The sequence below is a fragment of the Hyla sarda genome, chromosome 13 (genome assembly GCF_029499605.1).
Source record: "Hyla sarda isolate aHylSar1 chromosome 13, aHylSar1.hap1, whole genome shotgun sequence".
In the NCBI taxonomy this organism is placed as follows: Eukaryota; Metazoa; Chordata; class Amphibia; order Anura; family Hylidae; genus Hyla; species Hyla sarda.
In genome coordinates this window covers 26,985,208-27,004,412 of record NC_079201.1, presented here as the reverse complement: position 1 = coordinate 27,004,412, position 19,205 = coordinate 26,985,208, and the positions used below count along the sequence as shown (strand labels likewise).

General features: G+C 44.9%; 1 protein-coding gene across 1 annotated transcript; it reads left to right on the top strand.

The window, feature by feature from the left end:
- Positions 1 to 1,979: 1,979 nt before the first annotated feature.
- Positions 1,980 to 15,742, top strand: PYCR1 (pyrroline-5-carboxylate reductase 1). The gene is made up of 8 exons (XM_056550588.1): positions 1,980 to 2,293; positions 4,491 to 4,600; positions 8,548 to 8,618; positions 10,908 to 11,087; positions 11,731 to 11,952; positions 12,849 to 12,941; positions 13,503 to 13,666; positions 14,901 to 15,742. Exons 2-8 carry the CDS (start codon positions 4,534 to 4,536, stop codon positions 15,061 to 15,063), a joined length of 960 nt encoding a protein of 319 aa, XP_056406563.1. The 5' UTR covers positions 1,980 to 2,293; positions 4,491 to 4,533; the 3' UTR covers positions 15,064 to 15,742.
- The last annotated feature ends 3,463 nt before the right edge of the window (positions 15,743 to 19,205 follow it).

The following is a 19,205-nucleotide window of genomic DNA, read 5'->3' as shown; positions in this document are numbered from 1 at the left end:
AGCACCCCAGTCATCCGGTGCACAGAGCAAACTACGCTCCATGTTGGGTGACTGGTGGCTACAGCCGCCACGCCCCCCTACCTAATAGCCGTCACGCTGCCTCTCATAAGACATGAATGGAGAGGGCATGGCATGACGAACACGGAAGCTTGGAGCTGCCGTTGCCGGCTCGGAGACCGCGAGGGTCCCCTTTGGATAGGGGATAAGATATTTTCCGGCGGAGTACCCTTTTAAAGGTAGGGTGACACATGGCGTATTTTGCTGCGTATTTGCTGCCGTCTATTTTCTACTCATTTAAGTCAATGAATGTCAAAATCAGCTGCAGAAAATACACAGCAAAATATGGTACATGTGACCCTACCCTTATAAGGTTAATTTCAAAACATTTTACCAGTTTCCATAGGGGCTATTCTATGTAGAAATGCACAGACGTTGTAGAGAATGCCTTTGGCTCTACATAGTAGTAATAGTACCAACCTATGTGCCCCCACACAATATTAGTACTCCTTTGTGCCCCATATTTTGTCAAAGCCCTCTATTTATGTGGCATACAATTAAAATATGGATGAGTTCTTAGTGCTTCTGACAGAGAAAGGATGCTCCTCAGTACCTCCACACGGTAATGATGCCCCCTTTGTGCCTCCACACACCGGGCCGGAGTATCGTGATGTCACGGCTCCGCCCCCATGTGACGTCATGTTCAGCCCCTTATTGTAAGTCTATGGCAGGGGGCAAGACAGCTGTCTCGCCCCCTGCCATAGACTTGCATTGAGGGGCGGAGCGTGACGTCACACGGGGCAGAGCTGTGACGTCATGATCACCGGCCCCGTCATCAGACCCGGAGCGGATGTTCACTTCGGGGCCTGATGAGAGCGGGGTGCTGCGTGTGAGATCGCGGGGGTCCCCGGCGGCGGGACCCCGTGCGATCAGGCAACTTATCCCCTATCCTTTAGATAGGGTATAAGTTGTCAGCACGGTAGTACCCCTTTAAGGTACCCTTAGTGCTCCGCTTGCAGCAGCCTCCCATTATTTTCAGTCAGGCTATGCCCAGAGATTCTGCTGCAGCAGAGTTCCGTTGAATTCAACAGGATTCTGCTGCTCTGTGCATTCTTGGAAAATTCCATTTTCCGTGTCCGCACAAAGAATGAACACATTCATTCTTTGTGCGAAGTCCGCACGGAATGCATAGCCCCGCAGTGTCTGGAATGTCTGCACTGACATTCTCCGTGCGGACATTCCGATGTGTGAACATAGCCTTAGAGTTCCACTGCTCTGCTCACGGGAGTTCTTCAGCGCAATTTCTGACAAGGAATTGCATTCTGCCAGAAATTGAACACGTGAAATTTGTCAATTGGACAGATCCAGATGTCTATGGCAGATCCAGGCCACCTTCGAGGCAGGCAGGTCAAGTCCGTCCAACATCCTGACATTGTGTGCATCTCCATACATCGGGAGGAGCCAATAGGTGTGGTCTAGGGGCGGCAAAATAAGCTTACGTCTGAGATCCAGGCTTAAGCAATCGACCACAGAATATGAAGATAGAACCGGCACTGCTAGCTCTGTGAGAAAAGAATGTCTTTTACCATGTAAGAGTACTATTCACACAGTGTGATGTGGTGGTGCTCTAGCGTGGCAAGCAGATGTAAACAATTATCTAAGGAAACAAGACGAAGCACGTAACCCGTGCGAAACATCGGCTGCTGCTGTTGCTTTTGTACCCCCCCCCCGCATGTGAGTATAATGCGTCAATAAAGAAGACTTGAGAAGGATCGGTGAGTTGCCAGCAATTCTTGTTTCCTTAAGCAATCTACCGCTGATAACACTGATCAATGCAATGCTATGGCATAGCATTGAACAGTGCTGGCAATAAATGTACTGCATGTTATAGCCCCCTATAACATTGCAAAAAAATTGTTTTTATTTTTCTGCAGATCTGCTGCAGAATTGTCCCATACCACGTGTCCAGCAGACAGAGAAGCGCAGGCGGAAAACACATGGCAAGGCCCTGCGCGGACGCGTCAAGATGGTGAAATACGGTAAAGGGGCGGGGATAATAGAGGCCATGCTGCATGTGGGCGGTGGGCTGGACACTGGGCGTGTCTATGAAGATTTCCAGTAGGTAACTACTATGAGGGCGTGGTTTGAATAATCTAGCGACTGGGGGCGTGGCTGGTGCTGGCACCCGGTAATTCGGTACCGGCATTGTATTCTGCAGACGTGAAGGGAGGCAGCGGGGAAGACAAAGAACGTGGAGCTGACGGTGAAGGCAAGAACCGGAAATTATAGAGCGGAGGTAACGGGGAGAAGGGGCTGATGGGAGGACACGTGTCATGGAGTTGCATCAGACACGTCGCATATACACACTGGGATTTCTGACTGTGATGTCACCGCCGCCACGTCTTTAACGCTCCGTGTGACGTCAACAGATTGCGTCATCACTTACAAAGGGGCTTTGTGGTTACACCAGTGTTTCTCAACCAGTGTGCCTCCAGCTGTTGCAAAACTACAACTCCCAGCCTTCGGCTGTCTGGGCATGCTGGGAGTTGTAGTTACAGCTGGAGGCACCCTGGTTGGGAAACACTGGCTTACACTAGAATGACAGAACTAGACACATTAGTTAAAAGCAACCAGTGGCTCTCACACTTCTGTGAAACTACAACCCCCAGCATTCTCTGCAAGTTGTACAACGCTAAGTGTGGGGGTTGCAGGTCATTGGTGTAAGCTGCTGAATCTACTGTTCTCTAGTTTGCCTGTCCAGGGTATGTCTACAGGTTGTGCTGCTGAGTTTCCCAATTCATTTCAATAAGGAAGATAAAATCTGCAACAAATCCACAACGTGTAAAAATAGCCTAAATCAGGAAATACAGTAAAGGGCAGCTCTGCCTACAGGGTATGGAGGGGTTAATGAAGGAAACCTGCACCAGGGTATCAATGCTGTCTTAGATGCTGTGCACAGAGACCAAACCCTCCACACCTGGGAGAGGTAGGTAATCCAAGCTCCCATTAGGTAGAAGCCTCCAGTAAGTAGTAAGGGTATCCCCCCATATTAGGTAGAAGCCCCCAGTAGGCAGGTAGGTAGGTAATCCGATAATGAAACAAAAGAATTACAGTCCTCAAGAGCTACCTATATAAGATAATCTAGAAGCATAAGGAAGAATGGAAGGGGGAGAAATAGGTAGGTAACCCCACCTCCCATTAGGTAGAGGCCCCCAGTAAATGGTAAGGGTATCTCCGCCCCTCCCCCTATTAGGTAGAAGCCCCCAGTAAATAGTAAGGGTATCTCCGCGCCCCCCCACATTAGGTAGAAGCCTGTAGTAAGGGTATCTTCCCCCCCCCCCCCCCCCCCCCCCCCCCCCATTAGGTAGGTAATCCAAAAATGAAACCAAGAATTACAGTCTTTAAGAGCTACCTCTTTCAGATAATCTAGAAGAATGGAAGGGGGAGAAATAGGTAGGTAGTGCCCCCTCACATTAGGTAGAAGCCCCAGTAGGTTGGTACGTTGGGACATTCCACCGAGAGCGGCGTGCCGGCTCCATTACCTGGAGAAGTTTAGGACTTAGAAAAGGGTTCTTTACAGTAAGGCTGGGTCCACACTACGTTTTGTCCCATACGGGAGCGCATACGGCAGGGGGGAGCTAAAAGCTCGCGCTCCCGTATGTGACCGTATGCGCTCCCGTATGTCATTTCAATGAGCCGACCGGAGTGAAACGTTCGGTCCGGTCGGCTCATTTTTGCGCCGTATGCGCTTTTACAACCGGACCTAAAACTGTGGTCAACCATGAGCCGACCGGACCGAACGTTTCACTCCGGTCGGCTCATTGAAATGAATGACATACGGGAGCGCATACGGTCACATACGGGAGCGCGAGCTTTTAGCTCCCCCCTGCCGTATGCGCTCCCGTATGGGACAAAACGTAGTGTGGACCCAGCCTAAGAGTGGTTTAGGCAATGTTCACAATGCTATTGTGGTCTGTCCTGTTCTGTGTCCGTTCAGCTTTTTTTTTTTCTTTTGCACTGAATGGCCCCAAAATGTGTCAGTGCACAACTTACTTCATCGGTCCTGACTTTACAAAACTACAGCCGTTGGCTGTCTGGGCATGCTGGGAGTTGTAGTTTTGCAACAGCTGGAGGCACCCTGGTTGGGAAACACTGCTGTACACCATTGCACATGCCTGTGATGTAGCGGTCATCTATATACACAAGTATAGTCAGTGACAAGAACTTTCACAGCGTTTCTCTCTGCTGGCAAATACATTTAGATCATTGACCTCAGTTGCACTCGCCAGTAAAGTGCTGTGTCTGCAGTTTCCATTGGAGATGCATGCACAGTGCTCGTCTGCGTGTACATGTCATGCTGCAGGATCAGATTCGGGTGCGACATGCCAGGCTACGTGGTGGTAAGGTCACTGGTTGGGGTCAGTTGTGTACCTTTGCTGGTGTTTGCACAATGAATGTGTGTACTAAGCACATACTACGTGTCCACTTTACAGGGTCTGATCTGTACTCGCTGCATTCATCGTACCAGGGATCAACATGAGTGTGGGATTCATTGGTGCTGGACAGCTGACCTATGCCCTAGTCAGGGGCTTCACAGCCGCAGGTAAGCAGAAGTCTTCTTATCTGAGGTGGTGTCATAAATTCATAGCATCTAGTGTCCACTGTTTGCCTACATTAAAAATAAAAACAAAATATATACACATACAGTCATGGTCGTAAATGTTGGCACTAGAGATGAGCGAACTTACAGTAAATTCGATTCGTCACGAACTTCTCGGCTCGGCAGTTGACTTTTCCTGCATAAATTAGTTCAGCTTTCAGGTGCTTCGGTGGGCTGGAAAAGGTGGATACAGTCCTAGGAGACTCTTTCCTAGGAATGTATCCACCTTTTCCAGCCCACCGGAGCACCTGAAGGCTGAACTAATTTACGCAGGATAAGTCAAACTGCCGAGCCGAGAAGTTCGTGACGAGTCGAATTTACTGTAAGTTAGCTCATCTCTAGTTGGCACCCCTGAAATTTTTCTAGAAAATGAAGTATTTCTCACAGAAGAGGATTGTAGTAACATGTTTTGCTATACACATGTTTATTCCCTTTGTGTGTATTGGAACTAAACCAAAAAAAGGGAGGAAAAAAGCAAATTGGACATAATGTCACAAAAACTACAAAAATGGGCTGAACAAAATTATTGGCACCCTTAACTTAATATTTGGTTGCACACCCTTTGGAAAAAATAACTGAAATCAGTTGCTTCCTATAACCATCAATAAGCTTCTTACACCTCTCAGCCGGAATGTTGGCCCACTCTTCCTTTACAAACTGCTCCAGGTCTCTTATTCGAAGGCGCCTTTTCCCAATAGCAATTTTAAGATCTCTCCACAGGTGTTCAATGGGATTAAGATCTGGACTCATTGCTGCCACTTAAGAACTCTCCAGCGCTTTGCCATCCACTATGTACTTGCAAACTAAAAAGAAAGTCAGGTGCTTGACTATGATAAAGGTTCAACTATAAGCAATGTTTAACCCCTTAAGGACCAAGGGCGTACCTGTACGCCCGTGGGAATTTCGGTCCCTGCCGCGCGCCGGGCAGGGACCGGACCGGGGTGGCTGCTGATATCGATCAGCAGGCACCCCGCGCCAATGCCCAGGGGGGTCATCAGACCCCCCCCCCCCCCCATGTAGGCATGAATTCACACTTGCGATTTTCGGCTATTCCGTTGATGCAGGTCACGTGTGACCCGCTTACCCGGAGATACAAGATGATCGGGGGTGTAGGATACACCCCCCTATCACCCTATGTATCTTTGTGGAGGTGGCGATGTCTTCACCCCTCCAGGATCGCTGCTATTGGCCGGACGATCGTCCGGCCAATAGCAGCCGGCAGGGCAGGGGAGGGGAGGGGTTAACGGCCCCTTCTCGCGGCTCTGCTTGCTCCCTGAGTTCATTCAGCGGCCAGAGCTGCGAGAAGGAGCCAGGAAACACCCCTCTGTGAAGATCGGAGCCCCTCACAGAGGAAGACCCCCCTTAGAGCAGGGAGAGAGTACAGCCCCAGGGACAGGTAGGGTTAACCAGTAAAAAAAGCAAAAAGTAAAGTAAAAAAAAGTTTAAAATTTTTTTTTTTTCCCCTGACCCCCTAATAGGACCTAAAGGGTCCGCAACAATTTTTTTAGTGTGACCCGGGCCCTATTAGGGATTCAGGGCGCTGCATTTGGCCATTTTTTTTATTTTTTTTTTGGCTGCAGCGCTTTTTCCCCTCCCATACAGTTAGTTACACCAATCACACACACTACATACTCACTACACACACTACATAAAATTGGGTCTACAAGAACATGCAAGTGTAAAAAATGAAGATTGTGAATTTTCTCCTTCACTTTGCTGCTATTCCTGTGAAACACCTAAAGGGTTAACAAACTTACTGAATGTCATTTTGAATACTTTGGGGGGTGTAGTTTTTATAATGGGGTCATTTATGGGGTATTTCTAATATGAAGACCCTTCAAATCCACTTCAAACCTGAACTGGTCCCTGAAAAATAGTGAGTTTGAAAATGTTGTCAAAAATTGAAAAATTGCTGCTGAACTTTGAAGCCCTCTGGTGTCTTCCAAAAGTAAAAACACGTCAATTTTATGATGCAAACATAAAATAGACATATTGGAAATGTGAATACATTTTTTTTTTATTTGGAGTATCCATTTTCCTTACAAGCAGAGAGCTTCAAAGTTAGAAAAAAGCTAAATTTTCTATTTTTTCATCAAATTTTGGGATTTTTCACCAAGAAAGGATGCAAGTTACCAAAAAAATTTACCACCATGTTAAAGTAGAATATGTCACGAAAAAACAATCTCAGAATCAGATTGATAAGTAAAAGCATTCCAGAGTTATTAATGTTTAAAGTGACAGTGGTCAGATGTGCAAAAAACGCTCTGGTCCTAAGGTGTAAAATGGCCTGGTCCTTAAGGGGTTAAGGGATACTCCACTCAAAAACATTTTCTTTGAAATCAACTGGTGCCAGTAAGTTAAACAGATTTGTAAATTACTTCAACTAAAAAAATCCCAATCCTTCCAGTACTTATCAGCTGCTGTATAATACGCAGGTTCTTTTCTTTTTGAATTTCCTTTCTGTCTGACCACAAGTGCTCTCTGCTGACACCTCGGTCCATGTCAGGAACTGTTGAGAGCAGGAACAAATTCCCATAGCAAACCTCTTTTGCTCAGGACAATTCCTGATGTGGACAGAGGTGTCAGCAGAGAGCACTGTGGTCAGACAGAAAGGAAATTCAAAAAGAAAAGAACTTCCTGTGTACTATACAGCAGCTGATGAGCGCTGAAAGGATTAGGATCTTTTAATAGAAGTAATTTACAAATCTGTTTAACTTTCTGGCACCAGTTGATTTAAAAGAAAATGTTTTCCAGTGGAGTACCCCTTTAAGGTTATTGGTATACATATATAGTATCTAAAAAAATAAGGGGTACTCCGCTGCCCCATCATTGGGAACATTTTGGTCTGAACGCTTGGAGCGGGTGACGGGGGGTCATGATGTCACGACCACGCCATTTGTGACGTCACACCATGCCCCCCCAATGCAAGTCTGTGGGAGAGGGTGTGGCGACCGCCACGCCCCCTCCCATAAACTTGCATTGAGGGGGTGTAATGTGACGTCACGACCCCCGCGGCAGTCACCCAGTGTTCTAAACTAACACTGGGTGCGCAACAGAGATTGCGGGGGTCCCAGCTGCGGGACCCTCACGATCAGACATCTTATCCCCTATCCTTTGGATAGGGGATAAGATGTCTAGGGATGGAGTACCCCTTTAACAGTAGCACAAAATAGTGGAACAATTTCTAGGATACTAATGTGTTAGATTCTGTATGCCACTGCCCTAGCCAACTTAATGAAAAACATTAGATTTCTATGGCTTTGGTCAGCTTTTATTTGCCAGATTTAGAGGTCATTTCAGAGACTCATCCCCCTCTTATATACCCTCTTAGGGTGTATCATCATACAGGGGGTCCTCACACTTGGCACTCTTCCTTAAAGGGGTACTCCACTGCTCAGTGTTTGGAACAAACTGTTCCGAACGCTGGAGCTGGGAGCTTGTGATGTCAAAGCCCCGCCCCTTATGCTGCCTGGGGCGTGACGTCGTGAGGGGGCTCTGACGTCATGAGCTCCCGGCTCCATCGTTCGGAACAGTTTGTTCCAAACACTGAGCAGTGGAGTACCCCTTTAAGAGCAATAGAGGAGAGCTGCTGGTACCTTGCTGCTCCTGGATGCAAATATATATATTTTTTCCTAATATCAGCCAATGTACCCAGTTATATTGGTGTCCAATTTTAGTGCCATCCACACTGTCCTTGGTCTGACATAGTCCTCAAATATAGTACTAGTCAATCCACTGCTCTGTCTGGCTGCACCAGTCATTGGTACTTTGCCTTGTTTCCAAGGTGCAGTGTTTTGAGGAATAAGGAGCATAGACTAACAGCAAAGCTCCCTAGTAATGGTATTTAAATGGTGTTATAACCACAGTTGTAATTATGTTTCTTGTCACAGGGGTGTTGGCAGCACACAAGATCATTGCAAGCTCCCCGGATACTGATCTACCTACGGTGGCTGGACTGAGGGTGAGAGAAATCATCATATTCTTCTGAAGAGTTAGGAATTGGGCCGTTCTAGATCTTAGTCTAATGGAGAACCATACAGCCCCAGAACTTTGATAGCCGCATCTAAAGGGTTAACACCGCAATTGATGATGTCCGGTATTAGCCACGGGTCCCGGCTACCGTTAGCCGCTGGGACAGACCTGATATAACGCAGGGTCACCGTGTGACCCCGCGTTATATTGCAGGCACAGGGCGTACAGGTACACCCTGCGTCCTTAAGAGGTAACGCTGCGGATCTTCTGACGATGTGTGACCCCTACAGTGCTTCGGAGCTCGGAGCTACAAGCAGACACACTATGTGTGAGTAGACGCGCGTATGCACAGTATACTCTCACACATGGCGGCTACTCTCAGCCTAGCTCAGGGAGCGGCCGCGATGTGTGTGAGTACACCACGCGTGTGGCAACTCGCACATTATAGTAGTGATCTGCTCGTAGCGGCTGATTGCCACTCAGGAGAGGCACACTTTAGGAGGTACATAGTCGGCGGATCCGCAGCCTAAAATACGCAGTGGATCCTCCCATGTGAATGAGCCCTTAGTATACATTCACACATGCATATTTCTTGCTGCAGATTTGCTTTAGCAGATTTTGCTGCCCATTGAAATCTATGGGCAGCAAAATCTGCAGCAGATCTGCAGCAAAAATACGCACGTATGAACTGACCGTTAAACATTGTAGGGATTTCCCTCTGGGGTTAGCGCTAGGATCGTCCTTGACACAGCCACAGGACACGTTTCTACTTAGTTCAGCAGCAAACAACAGCTCCTATGCAAGTCTGGCTCCACGCCACCTTTATTAGACAGGTTGCCAGATAAATAAAAACATACAACACAGGAACAAACTAAATCCTAGTCCATCCAGTCACTAACTACACAACCCAACATGCCCTGACTATCAGCTGGTAAGCTAGTCTCCACCAGCGTAAAACACAACTTTACTGCACCTTTTACTCACTGTTCACACACAGCGTTTGCAGGGGTGGGGGGGGGGGGGGGGGGAATCACTCAGCTCCTGACTGTGTGCTCCTCACAAGGACCCCTGCCTATCAGACGCCCCCCCCCCCCCCATCTAGGGAAAGCCCAGACTATTGCGTTTCCTTTCCTTATATGCACTTTCCACAGTTTTACTGGCCTCATTAATTAGGCACCTGATGAGCACCTCTGCCAGCTCACCTAGGATAAAGGACTGGGAAAAACACCCTTTCATTGCCCTCAAACCTGCCTCAATGCCACAACATATTTTTACAACGTTAGATAAATCCTTTAACACTGTGATTACTCACCTTTCACTTATAACCGATAAGCTTCAGACAGGGTTATTTCCAGGTTAATCCAGATTTATTGGTGCAATACACCTAGTAGATAACATAGCAGTGCAGAAGTTGGAGTCATGTCTGGTCACATGTCCATAAAGAGTCATTTTATCATTTATTTAATGTTTAGTATATTTCAGATTTGACTAGTTCTAAAAAACTGAATTTAATGTATACCATAATTTACCATAAATACAAGTTAATTTCACCAGACTATATCACAATTTACCATAAATACAAGTTAATTTCACCAGACTATATCACTGGTTTATAACTTTACTGTTGTTACCTGAACAGCCAACTGAACACTGAGTCCGGTTTTGTGACCGGACCTAAAACCGTAGTATACTACTGTTTTAGGTCCGGTCAGGACTCCGGTCGGCTCATTAAAGTACATGGATTTCAGCGCTGGTCCAGCTGGGGTACGCGAGAGCCCGGTTTGCTCCTCCCCCAGTCGGATCCGGCACCTGTAACGTAAAAACGAGATGTGAATGCAGCCTAAGACAAAGTGGCTGAAAGGATGATGTAGAGCCCTCACTTCTTGCAAGTAAGTGATAGCTGTAACAGGGAAACTACACTTTATAGATAATGAATGATATTTAGACAAATACTTAGGTTGGGGAGAAGGAAAGAATGATCTATGGGTTTAGTTCCCCAGAGTACCCCTTTAATAAGATGGGAATACATCTTTTATATCTTTGTATCATATTGTTGGGGGGGGGTAGAGAAATCCATTTTTTTGGCTGTAGGCTTAAAATTGGAATAGCTGGTTTTAGGCATATGCTTACTGTTTGACCAAGACTTTTCAAGCAGTGAAGCAGGCAAAGGGTACATAGGTGAAAATTTACGTTGCACACTGGATTATATAAGGGCTTGTATATATTTTAAGTTATGTTAGTAAGTCTTTATATTCAATTTATTCTTTTGTATTCCTAGAAAATTGGTATAAATTTCACCACCAGCAATAAGGATGCAGTGAAGAACAGCGATGTCCTTTTCCTGGCTGTGAAACCTCCAATCATTCCCTTTGTGTTGGATGAGATCGCCTGTGACATTGAGGATCGTCACATGGTTGTGTCCTGCGCTGCTGGTGTCACTATCAGCTCCATTGAAAAGGTAGCATCATTCTGATAAGCATCATCCATGTGTCATATATTAAATGCACTGGCTAGTAAAGCGTGTGATGTATGTATACACCATTTGTATTGTGCTATACAGATAGTAATTTAGTAACATATACTACTTTCACAGCTGCAGATACCCCTTCTTGTATTCTATGCCCAGTTGTTGTTTACACCCCCTTGTATTCTCTGCCTAGTTGTTGTTTACACCCCTTGTATTCTATCCCCTTGTTGTTGTTTACTCCCTCTTGTATTCTATCCCCTTGTTGTTGTTTACACCCCTTGTATTCTATCCCCTTGTTGTTGTTTACACCCCTTGTTGTTGTTTACACTCCTTGTATTCTATCCCCTTGTTGTTGTTTACACCCCTTGTATTCTATCCCCTTGTTGTTTACTCCCTCTTGTATTCTATCCCCTTGTTGTTGTTTACTCCCTCTTGTATTCTATCCCCTTGTTGTTGTTTACCCCCTTGTATTCTATGCCCAGTTGTTGTTTACCCCCTTGTATTCTATGCCCAGTTGTTGTTTACCCCCATGTATTCTATGCCCTGTTGTTGATACCTCCCTCTATTCTTATCGGTAGCATAAGTTCTCAGTTGCCTGTCTCATCTCCTTTTAAACCTCCTACAACTTTTACAGAAATTGAGTGCCTTCCATCCAGCTCCCAAAGTCATCCGCTGCATGACCAATACTCCTGTGATCGTAAGAGAGGGGGCCACAGTGTACGCCACAGGGACCCACGCGGAGGTGGAGGATGGGAAACTTTTGGAACAATTGATGCAGAGCGTTGGCTTCTGTACCGAGGTCGAGGAAGACTTGATTGATGCTGTAACAGGACTGAGTGGAAGTGGGCCTGCTTATGTAAGTGCAAAAAAAATAAGGATGGAGATGTCTTATTACTTACTTTATAATTTAGTTGGATCATCTTAACAATTTAGTGTTCATGGGTACTTTTGTCCATTGTTTTACTACACCTTGGACTAATATATTGTGTTTAACAATACCTCTTTGGTGCTTCTCTGTATTTACAACCCCACTCGCTGGAAGTGATTTATATAGCAATGACCTCTGCACCGTGGTTTCTCCATGCACTAATTCTCTGTCTGGGTGACTATACCTGATATTTAATTAGATAGATATCATGAGGTACCCCATCCCCCTTCCTCTCAGACTCCCCACACCCCCTTAACCTCTTTACTCACAGAGATTGGGTGGTTTCAAAACTCAGGAAGTGCGTGGGGGGGGGGGGCATGGTGAAGCACAGCTCTCGCAGGCTTCAGTGACGTCACGCCTGCTGGGGAACGCCCACTTTCTCTTGCTGGAAGCTCACACAATGTGAGCAAGGGGAAAGGTATGATAGGAGTACTTAGGGAATATAATCTGAGTTAGTTTAGAAAATATGGTTTAATGACAGGTACTCTTTAACATCTTCACTGCCCTAAACCATCAGGGAAGTAGACATTTACCCCTTCTCTTCCCTAAGCCTGCCCTAGTATGGTACCATAAACCAGTTAAGTATTCTAGCTAACTGCTGTAAATTATTTGGCACTATGCAATATTGTTTGTTTGCCTCTGTTTTGGATCATCAAGTTTAGAAGCAACAACGCCTAAGTCCTGAACTGCCCTGCTTACTAGTTACACAGGTTTAGAGAAAACTTTGCAGCCCGAGAGAAACTGCATGAAAATAAAATGGAGTGTTATCTGTAGCACTAATAATATGGACAAGCACGTTTTGTCCTCTTGGTTTTCTTTTTTAGGCCTTCACAGCTCTGGATGCTCTTGCAGATGGAGGAGTAAAGATGGGTCTTCCCAGGCGGCTTGCGGTTCGTCTAGGAGCTCAGGCCATGCTGGTTAGTGGAGTGATCTGCATTTTCCTGTTCAGTTTCTTTCTCTACTAATAGTACTTTAGTTAAGCCGGATTGAGCTATATGTTGCAGGTGTACATTTCTGCATTTAATAAAACTGTTCAGAAACGTATGCTCCAGCGGATTTTAAGGTCTTATTGCACCTAGAGTATGCTTACAAAAAGTTTACGCAATGGTCAATTTTTTTATCGTTGTTTTCAGTGGGCAACGTGCTAATGCAGGCACCTGCATTAATTTTTTTCCCTGCAGTTTTCAAACCTTTTTACCACACCTATGTACGTTTTTTCCTCCATCTTTACCCCTTGACTTTTTTTTTTTCAAAAAACATTTCTTTGCACATCCTAAAAATGCATGTGCTGTTTTGAAAAACAAAAGGCATACAAACAAAAAAATTTAAAGAAAATGTAGACTTTAAAAGATGCAAGCAGGTGACAGAACATGCACACATTTATGGATATTTTTTTTTTTTCAACCACATGTTTTTTTTTAGCAACAACTGTATGGCAGATATGTGATGTGAACCGAGCCTTATTTGATTTTACGCAGGGAGCAGCTAAGATGCTTTTGGAATCAGAACAACATCCAGGACAGTTGAAGGACAATGTGTGCTCACCAGGGGGCGCTACCATTCATGCTCTGCATTTTCTGGAGAGTGGAGGATTCCGTTCCCTTCTCATTAATGCTGTGGAGGCATCTTGCATCAGAACCAGGTAGGCCTTCAGCTACCAATGTGTGTTTTGTGCTAGCTGTCTTGCAGGATTTTCCATCTATTATTCATTCATATTATCCTCTCCCTCCCTTTAAAGGGGTACTCTGCTGTCCCAGTGTTCGGAACATTTTGTTCCGAACACTTGGAGCGGGCAACGGGGGTCGTGATGTCATGGCCACGTCCCTCGGGATGTCACGTCATGCCACGCCCCCTCAATGCAAGTCTATGGGAGGGGGCGTGGCATCCGCCACCCACCCTCCTATAGAATTGCATTGAGGGGGCGTAGCCGTGATGTCACGACCCCTGCACACAGCGTTCTAAATCAACGCTGGGTGCTGCACAGAGATCGCGGGGGTCCCAGCTGCGGGACCCCCGCGATTAGACATCTTATTCCCTATCTTTTCGATAGGGGATAAGATGTCTAGGGGCAGAGTACCCCTTTAAGGACTTTATATGAGATATGGGAGCCTAGGACAGTTTCATTTGCTTGGCTGTTTCTGTTACTCTTATAGAAGTGGATGGAGAGAGGACACCAGCATGGCCACATTAATTCCCTACATGGAGGTAACAGCCGGTGGCCACCTCACCAGGGTGGTCAGGGAACCTTGTTCTGGAATTAGGAGGACGGAACTTGCATCTGTCAGACATTTATGGCATATCCTGGGACTACAACTTTAGAGTAGCTGTCTGCATTTGATAACACAGACAATACATCAATATTCTCAATTAGAACCATTTGGTGGCAGTGTAACGCAGCTGTAAATACACATAAAAAATAATCATATTTGCAAAGTTAGGATCTGTTCACACTGCCATTTAGAGGCTCCATTGACTTCTATGGAGATGACCGAGTACAGCACTTGGGTCTCTTCGGCGCTCCGATAGAGAATGAATAGAGTGCCTCCTGTCTGTAGCACGTGCTCCTCTCAGTCGGGGTCCCATTCATTGGTCGGACCCCCCCGCCACCAGACACCTATCCTGTGCTTAGGGGATAAGTTGTTTTTCGTTGGACCACTCCTATTGCATGCAATATTTTGCTGTCACAAATTTTGGTCCTCATCTGATCTGCAGCTGAGCAGTAAATTTTTTTTTATCTAAAAAAAAAATGTTTTATTAAACATTTTTAATCATTAGTCAGGAAACAATTCCAAGTCAGCAAGTCCTATGTGAAGACTTAAAGGAGTACTCCAGCGTAAGTAACCTGTTTAACCTCTTCTGTCTCTCGCATATCATAGGGAGCTCCAGTATTACGCAGACCAGGAAAAAATCCCTGCAGCTGCCATCAAAAAGACGACTCTAAGCAAAGTACAGCAGGAATCGCCATCACTTTCCACCGCCTCTCAAGGGGTGAAAGTCAGTCTCTTCAACAACAGGACACCAGGAGTAAAGAAGTTCTGAAATAGTCCGGAAATCCTGATTGACCAAAGCCCTAGATAAGCTATACAGAGATAGATGACCGGCATTGGAGAATGTTGGTCTGCATGGAAGGCGGCATTCCGGTCCTTCCCGCTTAAAGTGACTTCTTAATGTCTTAGCTAATTTTATCCTGATGATTTTCCAAAAAATTGGTAACTAATAACTTTCTGAAAAGACTAATGTAAGGTTGTCCATTGCCTTCATGTACACCTTGTACTGTCTGTATGCATTTCACAAGGCCCATTGAAGTAGGGAATGCTGTGAGAAGCCTTTCCATATCATTTCCCCTTGGTTTTTAAAATTGATGGCTTATCCATAGAATAGTCAACCAAATTATGCTTTAACATTAAAGGAGTACTCCACTGGAAAACTTTTTTTTTTTTTAAATCAACTGTTTCCAGTAAGTTAAACAGATTTCTAAATTACTTCTATTCAAAAATCTTAATCCTTCCAGTACTTATCAGATGCTGTATGCTCCACAGGAAGTTCTTTTCTTTTTGAATTTCCTTTCTGTCTGACCACAGTGTTCTCTGCTGACACATTTGTCCATTTTAGGAACTGTCCAGAATACAAGCAAATCCCCAAAGCAAACCTATCCTGCCCTGGACAGTTCCTAAAATGGACAGAGGTGTCAGCAGAGAGCACTGTGGTCAGACAGAAAAGAAATTCAAAAAGAAAATAACTTCCTGTGGAGCATACAGCAGCTAAGTACTGGAAGGATTAAGAATTTTAAATAGAAGTAATTTTACAAATCTGTTTACTGTTTACTTTCTGGCACCAGTTGAGTTAAAAAAAAAAGTTTTCCAGTGGAGTACCCCTTTTAAGACCTTAATGATTTTGTGCTAATATCTTAACTAATGAGTGAATGTGGTTGTGCAGGAATCTATCGAGTTTGGATTTCCGTAGATTGTGTTGCAGTAACTAGCAGGTCACAATGCAACCTCATACCTTAAAGGGGTACTCCAGTGCCACATTTTGTTCAGAACGCTTGGAGCCAGAGGCCGTGATTGTGACATCATGGCCATGCCCCTCATAATGTCACACCAAGCCCCCTCCATTTAGGTCTATGGGAGGGGGAGTGTCGGCAGACATGCCCCCTCCCATAGACATGAATGGAGGGGGCATGACCGTGACATCACGAGGGGCATGGCCGTGATGTCACAACTACTGACGCAGGAAGCCAACGTTTGTTTAGAATGCCATGTGCTGGCATTCTGGATAAGGGGTATAAGATGTCTAGCAGCAGAGTACCCCTTTAACATTACTTGCAGTGCGACATTGTGACCACAAGCTTATGTGTAGCCTTAGAGTATTGAGGGTGCAACCAACGCTGTATGGACAAATGCGAAAAAATGCAAAGTCCACCGTTACCTTCTCCATATAGCTGATCAGCCGAGGTGCTTGGGGGGTCAGAAGGCCATCAGTTTTATAACCTGGATTACTGCTATAAAAAATGTCTTTCCTCACTGAAATGATCGAACGGTTTATTTTTATTGTTCTGCTCATGAAGTCCGAGTCTCTGTTTTTACTCATAATTTTGTTTATTGAAAAAGTATTGACCAGTGTTGGTCTTCCACCAGTTCTGCAAAAATTGGTGCAGAGAGACTCAGTTTACGCTGGGCGGGCGACCACACGATGCCTGCAAGTTCCATGCACGAGTCCCATTCATCAGAAAGGGCACCGCTCTTTGCAGAATGGGTGGGGGACCAACGCTGGACTTACACTTTAATAAAACCTACTTTTTTCAAAAAAGAAAAAAACAAAGACGTCTTGCTCTTCTTTCTATACAAAGACGGAATTGAGATGTAAATGATTCACAGTGCAATTTTTTTTATTTTCTTTTATATTTTATTTGGATACTGTACATTTGCCATCAAACGGTCCTCAAAACAATAAAGCTCTTTAATTCTCCTGTGTAAGTGGGGCACTCATTCAGTGACCTATATTCAAAAAATACTGAATATTTTTTTTTTTTAGAGATGGCCATACAGTAAAACTGACGTGCGAAATTTTATTCTGTGGGTCATAATGACTTCAACTATACCATAGCTGGATCATTTTTACTTTGCTATGTTCTGACCTCTATGCTTGTATTCATTTTTTGTGCCGTGATCTGTAGTTTTCATTGGTGCCAGTTTTGCATAGTCCTGACTTTTTGATCACTTTTTTTCTTTTTTATTATAAAATAAAACGTTGGACAATTATATTTTTTTATTTGGTAAGTGGGAAAAGGTAAGTTATTTTATTTTTTTAAACACATTTTTAGCTCCCTCCCCAGGGGCCTTTTATAGAACACTGTGATACATGTACCTTACATTGATCTAATAAATCAGAGCTCTATTGATACAGCCAATTCTAGGCAGGTGCCTTGACACCCGTTCAGTACGTTGCAATTACTAAGGCTGGACTGCCCTACCGAGATATTGGGAGAATTCCTGGTAGGCGGCTCACCATTTAGGTCGGCCAACCCAACCAGCAGGGCTAAGAAGAGGTCCCATATAGTATTGGGAGACAGAGGGTACAGACGCTCCTGCTCTCACTGACTTGGCTCACCTTCCCAGACTTGTGTAGGTAGTACCTGTAGCTGCTGGGCAGAGGCCTCTTTCATAGAAGTTATTAAAGGGGTTATCCACAAAAAAAATAAACTTATATAGACATACAGTACAGACCAAAAGTTTGGACACACCTTCTCATTCAAAGAGTTTTCTTTATTTTCAGGACTATGAAAATTGTAGATTCACACTGAAGGCATTAAAACTATGAAGTAACACATGTGGAATTATAGACATAACAAAAAAGTGTGAAACTATGTCATATTGTAGGTTCTAGCCACCTTTTGCTTTGATTACTGCTTTGCACACTCTTGGCATTCTCTTGATGAGCTTCAAGAGGTAGTCACCTGAAATGGTCTTCCAACAGTCTTGAAGGAGTTCCCAGAGATGCTTAGCACTTGTTGGCCCCTTTTGCCTTCACTCTGCAGTCCAGCTCACCCCAAACCATCTCGATTGGGTTCAGGTCCGGTGACTGTGGAGGCCAGGTCATCTGGTGCAGCACACCATCACTCTCCTTCTTGGTCAAATAGCCCTTACACAGCCTGGAGGTGTTTGGGGTCATTGTCCTGTTGAAAAATAAATGATGGTCCAACTAAACGCAAACCGGATGGAATAGCAGCCGCTGCAAGATGCTGTGGTAGCCATGCTGGTTCAGTATGCCTTCAATTTTGAATAAATCCCCAACAGTGTCACCAGCAAAGCCCCCCACACCATCACACCTCCTCCTCGATGCTTCACGGTGGGAACCAGGCATGTAGAGTCCATCCGTTCACCTTTTCTGCATCGCACAAAGACACGGTGGTTGGAACCAAAGATCTCAAATTTGGACTCAGACCAAAGCACAGATTTCCACTGGTCTAATGTCCATTCCTTGTATTCTTTAGCCCAAACAAGTCTCTTCTGCTTGTTGCCTGTCCTTAGCAGTGGTTTCCTAGCAGATATTTTACCATAAAGGCCTGATTCACACAGTCTCCTCTTAACAGTTGTTCTAGAGATGTGTCTGCTGCAGAGTTCTACTCTGTGTGGCATTGACCTGGTCTCTAATCCGAGCTGCTATTAACCTGCGATTTCTGAGGCTGGTGACTGGGATGAGCTTATCCTCCGCAGCAGAGGTGACTCTTGGTCTTCCTTTCCTGGGGCGGTCGGCATGTAAGCCAGTTTCTTTGTAGCTCTTGATGGTTTTTGTGACTGCACTTGGGGACACTTTTTACCTAGAATATTACATTTTCAATTGTTTCACCCTTTTTTCTTATGTATATAATTCCACGTGTTAAAGGGGTATTCCAGGAAAAAACTTTTTTTATTTATTTATTTATTTATATATATATATCAACTGGCTCCAGATTTATAAATTACTTCTATTGAAAAATCTTAATCCTTTCAGTACTTATGAGCTTCTGAAGTTAAGGTTGTTCTTTTCTGTCTAAATCCTCTCTGATGACACCTGTCTCCGGAAAAGCCCAGTTTAGAAGCAAATCCCCATAGCAAACCTCTTCTAAACTGGGCGTTTCCCGAGACAGGTGTCATCAGCAAGGATTTAGAAAGAAAAGAACAACCTTAACTTCAGAAGCT